The following is a 12,700-nucleotide window of genomic DNA, read 5'->3' as shown; positions in this document are numbered from 1 at the left end:
CACAGGCAGGGTAAGACGGATTACCAGGATGTGTACTCCGAGCATGCGCTGATAAACGGGCAAGTGTCTTCACTGACATTTTCAATCTCTCCCTGTCTGAGTCTGTAATACCAACATGTTTCAAGCAGACGACCAGAGTCCCTATGCCAAAGAATACTAAGGTAACCTGCCTAAATGACTACTGACACGTAGCACTCATGTCTGTAGCTATGAAGTGCATTGAAAGGCTGGTCATAGCTCACATCAACACCAGAAACCCTAGACCCACTCCAATTTGCATACCGCCCCAACAGATCCACAGATGATGTAATCTCTATTGCACTCGACACTTCCCTTTCCCACCTGGACAAAAGGAACACATATGTGAGAATGATATTCATTGACTACAGCTCAGCATTCAACACCATAGTGCCCTCAAACCTCATCACGAAGCTAAGGACCCTGGGACTAAACACCTCCCTCTGAAACTGGATCCTGGACTTCCTGATGGGCCACCCCCAGGTGGTAAGGGTAGGTAACAACACATCAGCCATGCTGATCTTCAACACGGTGGCCCCTCAGGGGTGCGTGCTCAGTCCCCTCCTGTTCACTCATGACTGCATGGCCAGGCACTTAAGTTTGTCAATGACACAACATGGTAGGCCTGATCACAGACAACAACGAGACACCCTATAGGGAGGAGGTCAGAGACTTGGCCGTGTTGTGCCAGGACAACAACCTCTCCCTCAATGTGATCAAGACAAAGGAGATGATTGTGGATTACAGGAAAAGGAAGACCGAGCACGCCCCCATTCTCATAGACGGGGCTGCAGTGGAGCAGGTTGAGAGGTCCAAGTTCCTTGGTGTCCACATCACCAACACACTAGCATGGTCCAAGCACATCATGACAATCGTGCAGAGGGTACGACAACACCTATTCTCCCTTAGGAGACTGAAAAGATTTGGCATTGGTCCTCAAAGGTTCTATTGCTGCACCATTGAGAGCATGACTGGTTGCATCACTACCTGGTATGGCAACTGCTCGGACTCTGACCGCACTATGGCACTACAAAGGGTAGTGTGTATGGCCCAGAACATCACTGGGGACAATCTTCCTCCCATCCAGGACGTCTATACTATGCGGTGTCAGAGGAAGGCCCTAAAAATTGTCAAAGACTCCAGCCACCCTAGTCATAGACTGTTTTCTCTGCTACCGCACGGCAAGCGATACCGGAGCACCAAGTCTAGGTCCAAGAGGCTTCTAAATAGCTTCTATTCCAAAGCCACAAGACTCTTGAACATTAATCAAACGGCTACCCAAACTATTTGCATTGCCCCCCCCCCCTTTTTGTGCTGCTGCATACTCTCTGCTTATTATCTAATAACTCTACCTACATATTACCGCAATTCCCCCGACTAACCGGTGCCCCTGCACAATACTGCTGCTATTTAAGTATTTGTTACTTTTATTTCTTATTTCTTTGGGTATGTTTCTTAAAACTGCATTGTTGGTTAAGGGCTTGTAAGTAAGCATTTCACTGTAAGGTCTACCTACACCTGTTGTTTTCGGCCATGTGACAAATAAAATATGATATGATTTATAACGGAATAAGACCCTAACTGGCAGAATCAGACACTATTTAGCCGATATTGAAAAAAATGCAAGAAATCATATCAAATTAAAGAAAAAAAACTGCCTAACAGATACCACATTTCTTGCAACAAAATGTGTGAGTGAGTGAGAGTAAGAGAGAGAGTTCTACAACGGGAGGAGACTCGCGTGACGTTCGACTCAATTCATCTGTCCCTGCAGCGCAAATTCTCGGAGCGCACAGCTAATCAAAGACTGGTCCACTGCGAACGCACAAATATTCATTTTTGGGCACTCTAGAAATAAAGAAATCATCGACATGGGTGAACTTCTAGCCTACATCCACGATCATTCTATTTCCATTGTTTTCTTGCTTTGAGTAGAAGGGTTTTGTTTTTCTCCGCTGCAGCTTTTGCATTGGATGGCATGCTTTATCAAGAAAAGCGTAGTACTTCTCTTCAATATAAAATAGACATAGCCCTCTGCAGGTGAGTATTAGGGAGCTCACTATAGAATTTCGCGTTTCATTTCTTCATTAAGTGATTAGCATTACTTAAAACTTGAGTTTACATTTTTTGCATTGAGCTAATCGGACACAAAGAGCAGAGGACGGAGAACAACGCTGCTGGAGTCGAGAATCATCACAGAGGACCTCTTGCGCAAGCCCCCACGAAAAATGTCATCTCAAACCAGAGTCAAGAAGGACAAGGAGATCATAGGAGAATATGAAACGCAAGTCAAAGGTGGGTAATAAAGGATATGCAAATTCAGAAATGTTTTGACCTTGTGGAACTGCATCAATCGCCCTGCAAGCTAAATGACACGAGACAGAATTGGGGAAGCATAGGCTGGAGTTTAATCATTGCATTTCAACGAATCATAAGTAAATCGACGTTTAGCTTTTGTGCCTGCTTGGTCCCCTTACCAGGGCTGAGGCCTCGTCAAGTAGTAGACATAGCGTCCATCACTGTGGTTTGGTCACCTTTTCATCAGCATCCCTATCTATGTAGCATATAATTATATTGTACCCAGCTTCAGGTGACAGGTTATCTGTAGGCCCATTGATGAGGCTGCTGGACACGTGTTTGAGAGACCACGAACGTTCGACAACAGGTATCATATTACTGAGGTCAATTATTATATTCACCTTAGAAGACGCCAGGGTAATAGACAAGGCTTAGAAACTCTGAGTAGGCTTTTCAGTCTGGTTCGATTTAGGGTCAGTGTGTTTGAAAGGCTGCACGCTTTGTTGCTGGGTAGAACGATCTGTGTACTGCCATGGTCCCTTGGGGGGGGGGGGGGGGGGGGGGCTCCGTTAATTGCGCTCCTTTGTTTACATTTATTGAGCCTTTGAGTTCAGCCACACCACATTGCCTCTATATTAATGTCACTGGAGAAGCTAATAGCATCAATTTATATTGGTTATCAATTATATTTGAATACATTGTCTAAGTGAAACATCACTACAGTCCCTGGTTCGAATCCAGGCTGTATCACAGTCCCATTTTTATTTTTTATTTTTACCTTTATTTAACTAGGCAAGTCAGTTAAGAACAAATTCTTATTTTCAATGACGGCCTAGGAACAGTGAACTGCCTGTTCAGGGGCAGAACGACAGATTGTACCATGTCAGCTCAGGGATTTGAACTTGCAACCTTCCGGTTACTAGTCCAACGCTCTAACCACTAGGCTACCCTGGCGCCCATAGGGCGTTGCACAATTGTCCCAGTGTTGTCTGGGTTTAGGCTTAGGTTTAGGTCTTAGGTTTAGGTCACTGTAGCTAAGAATTTGCCTAGTTAAATAAAGGTTAAATAAAAAAATAAAAAATAAACATAGCATAAACATAGCATGACACCACTACAGCAGGGGGGCTCTGGTGGCATTCTCTCTCTGTCTGTCTCCTCTCTCTGTCAGGAAGAATATCCTGTAGGACAGGGATCATCAACTAGATTCAGCCGCTGGCCAATTTGTTTTTTTGAGCGGATGGCAGAACATAATTCCAAATCATTTGTAGACTGCAAATCAACCACAAGAAGCCCAAACAGATGTAATATTTGACTAAAACAGAATCATTTCAAAACGTGCCTATATTTGTATATAATCACATACACTGAGTGTACAAAACATTAGGAACACCTGCTTCTTCCATGACAGATTGACTAGGTGAATCCAGGTGAAAGCTATGATTCCTTATTGATGTCAGCTGTTAAATCCATTTCAATCAATGTAGATGAAGGGGAGGAGACAGGTTAAAGAAGGATTTTTAAGCCTTCAGACAATTGAGTATTGTGTATGTGTGCCATTCAGAGGGTGAATGGGCAAGACAAAAGATGTAAGTGCCTTTTGAACAGGGTATGTTAGTAGGTGCTAGGGGCACTGGTTTGAGCGTGTCAAGAACTGCAGCGCTGCTGGATTTTTCATATTCAACAGTTTCCCATATGTATCAGAATGGCCTACCACCCAAAGGACATCCAGCCAACTTGACACAACTGTGGAAAGCATTGGAGTCAACATGGACCAGCATCCCTGTGGAACGCTGTCGACAGCTTGTAGAGTTCATGCCCCAATGAATTGAGGCTGTTCTGAGGGAAAAAGGTGGTGCAACTTAATATTAGGAAGGTGTTTGTAATGTTTTATACACACAATGTGAATATCTCTATGAATGGGAATACTTTGAAACAGATTTCCAAAATTAATATCACTTGGAGCTGATTTGCTGGTGTTTTTACAGTCTTATGTCCCCCCCCAATTTGTATTTTTTATTTTTTTAACAGAAAACTTACCCGCAGGCTGCCAGTTGGGGATCCCTGCCCTACAGTATGTGTGTTTTCTGCCTGGCTGATGTTTACGAAGTGACAGTGCACCCTCAGAGCGTCAAGGTAGTGTGTGTGTGTGCGTGAGAAAGAGAGAGTGAGGCAGAGGGGAGGACGGTCTGTGCTGTCTGCGCTGCGACTGAACAACATGGCAGGTCCTGTGGGGTCTGTATCCAGGCTTACGTGGCTTCTGCTCTGAAAGAGGTTTTACCCTCATAGGACATCTAACACTATCTCCCCAGAGTCCAGACAGGTGACACTAACATAGATTTACTTTATTTGACTGATTGTCTTACCCTGGGCCAGACAGTGTCAAGGCCTGGTGACAATAGCTGGTCATATTAGCCTTCCACTCACAGTTATTGTCTGATAAATTAGAAAGAATACAGTATACTCTCACTGTTTACACCCTTTAATAGTGTGGATGATCACACTTTCGCCTGCCTTCTAGCCTTCTGTTGCCTGGACCTGCCTCACTGCACTTTTTTATGGTGCCTTTGGAAAGTATTCACACCCATTTACTTAAAAAAAATGTTGTTACATTAGTTTTATTCTAAAATTTATTCATTTTTCCCTTCTCAAATCTACACACAATACCAGATAATGACAAAGAAAAAATGTTTTTGCTAATTTATAAAAAGTAAAAAAAAAACGGAAATATGACATTTACATAAGTATTCAGACCCCACAGAGGAACTCTACAGCTCTGTCAGTGACCATTGGGTTCTTGGTCACCTTCCTGACCAAGGCCCTTCTCCCCCGATTGCTCAGTTTGGCTGGGTGGCCAGCTCTAGGACGAGTCTTGGTGGTTCCAAACTTCTTCCATTTAAGAATGATGGAGGCCACGGTGTTCTTGGCAACCTTCAATGCTGCAGACATTTGATTACCCTTCCCCAGATCTGTACCTCGACACAATCCTGTCTCGACCTCTACGGACAGATCTGTACCTCGACACAATCCTGTCTCGACTTCTACGGACAGATCGGTACCTCGACACAATCCTGTCTCGACCTCTACGGACAGATCTGTACCTCGACACAATCCGGTCTCGACCTCTACGGACGGTTCCTTCAACCTCTTGGCTTGGTATTTGCTCTGACATGCACTGTCAACTGTGGAACCTTATGTAGACATGTGTGTGCCTTTCCGAATCATGTCCAAGCAATTGAATTTACCACGGGTGGACTCCAATCAAGTTGTAGAAACATCTCAATGATGATCAATGGAAACAGGATGCACCTGAGCTCAATTTCGAGTCTCATAGCGAAGGGTCTGAATACTTATGTAAAATAAGGTATTTCTGTTTTTTATTTGTAACACATTTGCAAACATTTCTAAAAACACGTTTATACTTTGTCATTATTGGGTATTGTGTGTAGATTGATGAGGATTTTTAAAAATGTAATCTATTTTTGAATAAGGCTGTAATGTAACAAAATGTGGAAAAAGTCCAGGGGTCTAAATACTTTCCGAAGGCGCTGTATGTACATAGTTCTGCTTCATTGATTTCAAAGTCTGAGATTATGGATCTAATAATGGATCACAGACTGAGAGATTCGATTGGTATTTTAGGCCTGAGGTAAAGGCTTTTAGGGAATTCTGTCAGGGTTGCAGCTGGGGATTTGTAGTTTATTATTGTCAAGCGTGTTAATCTGTTATTCACCATGTTTATCACTGGGCTTGGCAAGACATGTTTTAAAAATTATATCAATGATGCAATTTCACCCAGTGCCATCCTAGATAATCCAGCCCGTGCTGCTGTCACTGTGTTCCTATGCATCTCAGGGTAGTGGCCGTGGGGTGAAATACAAAGGAGGCAAATAAGAGATTGAGCTGGATCATTGAGAATAATACTGTGAATTGTCTTCTACTACTGTAAGAATGGGAATACAGGGAATATTTTAGCATGCTAGAGAAGCCTGAAATCCTCAGAAATGCTGTGTATAATGTAAGCCGTCCAAATGAACCATAAAGACAGAGGGGGTGGCGTATAACAATAAGGATGAACAAGAGACTGAACAGGCACCAAGAGAATGAGGAGAACCATCTTAAGCATCAGTGCTGCTAAGTGGGTTGAGTGGCAGTGTCAGTAAGCGAGAGAGGGAGAATTCCTCCCACCCACCCAGTCTCAGTTACTGTGCTGCAGGGGTTTATGGTTAATGATCCCCTGAGTCAACCCTCAGACGCTAGGCTAGGAGGAGAGGAGAGTGTGAACTGCTACTGGAGGATCATGGGTTGCTCTACAGCACCACTCTTACTTCTACTGGCGAAGGGTTGTAATGTCTATTACTGCTGGTAATAATGGTAGTGAAACCTAATGTTGCCTTATATGGTGGTGTGACTTTAAATGATGTCTAGTAAATAACATCTTGTCTTCAGCTTGCCATTGGCCAGACTTCTCCAGTATGGCTCCTCTCTCTCTCTACCATGGCACTGTGCCGACTGGAAGGCCTTTTTGTTCATCCAACCATCTATTATTCAGCATACATCTGAAGCTGCCATGGGAGCCATTCTCTTGTTCTATAAAGCCTGGCTGTGTGTAAGACAAGGCCTTGAAAGAGAGCAAGGAAGAGACTGATGCTAATTTATGGAGAAATCCGCCTCTTCACTCATTCTCAGCTGCTCAACCACACAGAGGATCTCCAGCAATCAACACAAGGGGGCTCCGACATCCACGGCCTGTTGGTTTTGTTCATCAGTTGGTTAACAACAATGGCAGCGTCTCTTTCTGTCTGTAAGGCCCAGGCCCGACCACTGTGCTACCATAATGAGCTTCAGTTTAGAGATGGCACCTGACATGGTGAGTTATTGCGTTTTTATGTATGGATGATGTATACGAGAGAGAGAAAGGGTGTTGATGATCAGTGTTGCCTTTCTGATAGGCCGTGGCACAGCACAGCTAGCTGCTGCAAGGTTGCTTGGCTTGCATTTATTGATAGATTGATTTCAGTAAGGCATCAGTGAATCATTTTAATAGTAATTTGAGCTTGAGGATGAAGACGTATGAGCCAATAGGAAAGGGCAATGTTATCACTGTGATTGGTCTCTGTTTTCTCTTAAATGTATGCGTTTGAAATGATTCAGCAAGCAAGAAAACAACTTCACATCTCCACAAACATTTTGCTCAAAAGATATGTGAATTTCATAAGTCAACTTCTCTTTTGGCATCACTGCAAATGCACTGTTATTCCCTGCAATGGAGACGTATGAGACAGAGAGGAGAGGATTCTAAAAGAAAAGCCTGGCCTCTCGCAAGAAGCTTAGAGACCGCATGGATCAAAGGTCTTGGGATCATACTGTACATGCACTAGCTGGATTGCCCACAGACGTGCAACACAGTACACACAGCATGTGTGTATGTCTCTGTAATCTCCGTTTCTTGTTCATCCGTTACATTTTACAGGGAAGCCTCTCTACTTCCTTTTTATGCTAGATTGGCTTGATAACCTAATACTGATGCATTTCCACTGCTTGTTTTCACCCCTTTCATAATCCCTGCCGGGCCATGTGGTGAAACTCCTATGGCGTGGTTGTCTTGTGAGTGGTTAGTTTTTTATTAGATTTGTCTGTTATTTGTCTGTACTGTTCTCTCTCCCTATCCCCCCCCCCTATCCCCCACACCCGGCCCTGGCTGGGGGACAGCATGTTGCCTGTCCTTTTGGCAGCCTTCCCTGGCTTTGGCTCTGGTGCTGAACCTGATCCCATTGCAGAAGAAGTGCTACAGAGCAATCTCCTCAGACTCCTTTTGTTGTTTTTTAGAACAGTGAACCCTTAATGAACAGGATGCCGGAGCTTTGAATAACATGCCCACCCAAATCGGCTCCAAAATGTTCTGTATATTAGTTTATGTTGATGGCTCATCATCTTTTCTCCACATTAGCGTTTTTCTGTAGCTGTGATGCTGTCTTTATAAAGGGTTGTTTATGGTGCTTATGAGAACATCATTGAAGGTGATGCAGTTACAGATCTGTAGTTCCCTATTAAACTCTTCCATTTGTTAGTACTTGATGGGTAATGTCACCATGTACACTACAGACACTAACATTCATATCATGACTCAGTGAATACACACACACATTCATTATTTGCCTTCCATAGAAAAGACAGAGTTTACCTTGCAGCATAGCATTCCCTTGTGGCCTCTTTCTCAGGTCACAGCTCGCTAATGACCGGTACACCCTCTGTCTGTCTAACCCTGGTGATACTCATGTACAAGCATGCCGGCAATTTCCTGACTAATAGCGCACACACACGCAGATAGACAGAGGAAACAGGGTCATGTTGCTGCAGGCAGGCAGCACTCTGTGGTCTGGTCAAGGGAGTTTTCAGTTGTCACACTTTTGGACTCAGGTTTCTGCTACTGGGCTGGTGATAAGCCCTTCTCTGCAGGTTGTCCTCAACCAGACTAAAAGCAAACAAACTCAACCTGCTCTGCAGAGGCAATAAAGTAAGTGGGATTTGATTCACATCTCACATAGCAGGTACAGTGCCAGTTAAACGTTTGGACACACCTACTCATTCAAGGATTTTTCTTTATTTTTACTATTTTCAACATTGTAAACTTTGAAATAACTCATGGAATCATGTAGTAACCAAAAAAGTGTTAAACAAATCAAAATATTTGAGATTCTTCAAAGTAGCCACCCTTTGCATTGATGACAGCTTTGCACACTCTTGGCATTCTCTCAACCAGCTTCACCTGGAATACTTTTCCAACAGTTTTGAAGGTGTTCCCACATTTGCTGAGCGCTTGTTGGCTGCTTTTCTTTCACTGTGTGGTCCAACTCATTCCAAACCATCTCAATTGGGTTGAGGTCGGGTGATTGTGGAGGCCAGGTCATCTGGTCAAATACCCCTTACACAGCCTGGAGGTGTGTTGGGTCATTGTCCTGTTGAAAAACAAATGATAGTCCCACTAAGCACAAACCAGATGGGATGGCGTATCGCTGTAGAATGGGAGCCATGCTGGTTAAGTGTGCCTTGAATTCTAAATAAATCACAGACAGTGTCACCAGCAAAGCACCCCCACACCTCCATGCTTCACAGTGGGACCAACACATGCGGAGATCATCCATTCACCTACTCTGCGTCTCACAAAGACCAGAAATCTCAAATTAGAACTCATCAGACCAAAGGACAGATTTCCACCGGGCTAATGCCCATTGCTTGTGTTTCTTGGCCCAAATAAGTCTCTTCTTCTTATTGATGTCCGTTAGTAGTGGTTTCTTAGCAGCAATTTGGCCATGAAGGCCTGATTCACACAGTCTCCTCTGAACAGTTAATGTTGAGATGTGTCTGTTACTTGAACTCTGTGATGTTTTTTAGGATGCAGTTTCTGAGGTACAGTTAACTCTAATGAACTCTGGGTCTTCCTTTTTTTATGGCGGTCCTCATGAGAGTCAGTTTCATTGAGCTTGATGGTTTTTGCGACTGCACATGAAGAAACTTTCGAAGTTCTTGACATTTTCCGGATTGACTGACCTTTATGTCTTAAAGTAATGATGGACTGGCACACCTGCTAATTGAAATGCATTCCAGGTGACTACCTCATGAAGTTGGTTGAGAGAAGGCCAAGAGTGTACAAAGCTGTCATCAAGGAAAGGGTGGCTATTTGAAGAACCTCAAATATAAAATATATTTAGATTTGTTTTTGGTTACTACATGATTCCATATGTGTTATTTTATAGTTTTGATGTATTCACTATTATTCTACAATGTTGAAAAAAGTAAAAATAAAGAAAAACCCTTGAATGAGTAGGTGTGTCCAAACGTTGGACTGGTACTGTATGTCCAAAATCATTCTGTTTGTGTAATGTCAATGTTACCCAGAGGTCTGCTAAATACCCCTGGGATAGTTAGAGTAAAAAAGTATTGTTTTAGCATAAGAACAAATCTAGCCTTCGATTTCTACAATACAGAATGCAAAAGAATGCACATGTCCTCTGCTAGATCCATAACCACAGTCCAACTATGTCTTACTAAGGTTAGAGAGAACCATATAGTGTATATCATGTACTGATGGCCTCCCATAATATTAACTCTCATGCCTCAGGATTCTCCCCAGGCTACCCCTGTTTGTTTCATGCAGAGCAGAGGGCTTTGATGAGTTTCAGTTATGATCCCAGCACACCCCAAATGGGAGAAAGTGTTATGTTTTATTAGAAGGGCTCGAGAGAGCAGCCAATATGAAAAGCATTCCAAAGAAACCAACTTCTTGCCAAGTGAGAACCAAGGGGATAGTGTTCACACATTGGGTGGATAGACAATAGTGTAGACTATAGGTGTTGTTACTCCCAGTGATCACACTAAAACAATTACTGAGATCAGAGATGTGCACTGTACTGCACAGATGCAACTAGTCTTCCGCCTTTTAGTGAAATGTGGATCGTTTGAGAATAAATACTATTTTGCACATCTGACAATCATTTCCTATTAAGAACTTTTGGTAAGCTTAGCTTGGATCAGAAAAATACTATGCCTATATATTTTCCTGATTGTACCTCCTGTGTTATTCTGTTTTGCCTTAGCATATTATAGCTAAAGGTTTGTTGTATTGCAATAAATCATATAATCATTTGAAGTCTTTGACATAGAATAATTGGTTCCAGAATATATTTTGTCTTCATCCAGAATTTGTGATGGCTGAACTGCTGGCACATGAAAAGTGTTAAGAAGGAATGTGGGCATTTCCATGTAAAAAGCCCCATGAGCATTAACATGTGAAGTTCATAGGAGCACATCACATTTGGTGTCAAATGAAAGCTAAGAGTCTTTATATTTTTGAGAAATTAAGGCATATATAAATGTTTCAACCATTTCCCATCCAAAACATTTGGAATAAACAAAGGCTTTGATTTCTGGTCAAACAGATGGAAAAGGGGTCTTAGACAACATCTAGCAGAAACAGTATTTAATAGGTATTAGAAATGCATCAAAACACAGTAATATTGAAGCAAAGACCCCTGCCAACTAATATCAACATTTATATTTTCTTTTGCAGAAATTATTTTCTTTCTGAAAGTTTAAGAAATATTGCCTAGTGTCTTGACATTCTGTTACGAAAAACCAATGTACAGTGCATTCGGAAAGTATTCAGACCCCTTGACTTTCTTCACATTTTGTTACGTTACAGCCTTATTCTAAAATTGCTTAAATTGTTTTCCCCCCTCATCAATCTACACACAATACCCCATAATGACAAAGCAAAAACAGGTTTTTAGAAATTTTGCAAATACATTTTAAAATAAAAAAACGTATGACATTTACATAAGTCTTCAAACCCTTTACTCAGTACTTTGTTGAAGCACCTTTGGCAGCGATTACAGCCTCGAGTCTTGTTGAGTATGACGCTACAAGCTTGGCACACCTGTATTTGGGGAATTTCTCTCATTCCTCTCTGCGAGTCCTTTCAAAATAGCTGGGCAGCGACGCTCCCCATCCAACTTGACAGAAGGTTGCCACTCAAGGAAATTCAGAGAATTGTCCCGAAGCCACTCCTGCATTGTCTTAGCTGTGTGGTTCGGGTTGTTGTCCTGTTGGAAGGTGAACCTTCGCCCCCAGTATGAGGTCCAGAGGGCTCTGGAGCAGATTTTCATCAAGGATCTCTCTGTACTTTGCCCCATCCACCATTCATCCCTTGATCCTGACTAGTCTCCCAGTCCCTGCCACTGAAAGACTGCTGAAAGACTGCTGCCACCACCATGCTGCACCGTAGGAAGGAATGGTGCCAGATTTCATCCAGCGGTGATGCCTGGCATTCAGGCCAAAGAGTTCATTCTTGGTTTCATCAGACCAGGGAATCTTTTTTCTCATGGTCTGAGAGTCCTTTAGGTGCCTTTTGGCAAACTCCAAGCGAGCTGTCATGTGCCTTTTACTGAAGAGTGGCTTCCGTCTGGCCACTCTGCCATAAAGGCCTGATTGGTGGAGTGCTGCAGAGATGGCTGTCCTTCTGGAACGTTCTCCCATCTCCACAGAGGAACTCTGGAGCTCTGTCAGAGTGAACAGTGGGGTCTTGGTCACCTCCCTGACCAAGGCCCTTCTCCCCCGATTTCTCAGTTTGGCCGGGCAGCAAGCTCTGGGAAGAGTTTAAGAATGATGGAGGCCACTGTGTTCTTGGGGACCTTCAATGCTTTCTACAATGACCTTCAATGTAGAAATGTTTTGTTACCCTTCCCCAGATCTTTAATTTTTTTTATTTTACCTTCCAGGAAGGCTAGTTGAGAACAAGTTCTTATTTGCAACTGCGACCTGGCCAAGATAAAGCATAGCAATTCGACACATACAACAACACAGAGTTACACATGGAATAAACAAAACA

At 43.0% G+C, this 12,700-nt stretch overlaps 1 protein-coding gene across 2 annotated transcripts in view; it reads left to right on the top strand.

Moving 5' to 3' along the window:
- Positions 1-1,773: 1,773 nt before the first annotated feature.
- Positions 1,774-12,700, top strand: part of LOC109872995 (SLIT-ROBO Rho GTPase-activating protein 3) — a 128,955-nt gene continuing 118,028 nt past the window's right edge. Inside the window, exons 1-2 of one of the 2 annotated variants that reach the window (XM_020464491.2) lie at positions 1,774-2,058; positions 2,156-2,313. In XM_020464491.2, the coding sequence (XP_020320080.1) occupies positions 2,247-2,313 (67 nt within the window). In that variant the 5' untranslated portion in view covers positions 1,774-2,058; positions 2,156-2,246. Of the gene's footprint in view, positions 2,314-12,700 lie in introns of both variants that reach the window. The other variant, XM_031822719.1, reaches the window with a different exon arrangement.

Source organism: Oncorhynchus kisutch, linkage group LG1 (assembly GCF_002021735.2).
Source record: "Oncorhynchus kisutch isolate 150728-3 linkage group LG1, Okis_V2, whole genome shotgun sequence".
Lineage (NCBI taxonomy): Eukaryota > Metazoa > Chordata > Actinopteri > Salmoniformes > Salmonidae > Oncorhynchus > Oncorhynchus kisutch.
This window is presented reverse-complemented; position numbering and strand designations above follow the sequence as displayed.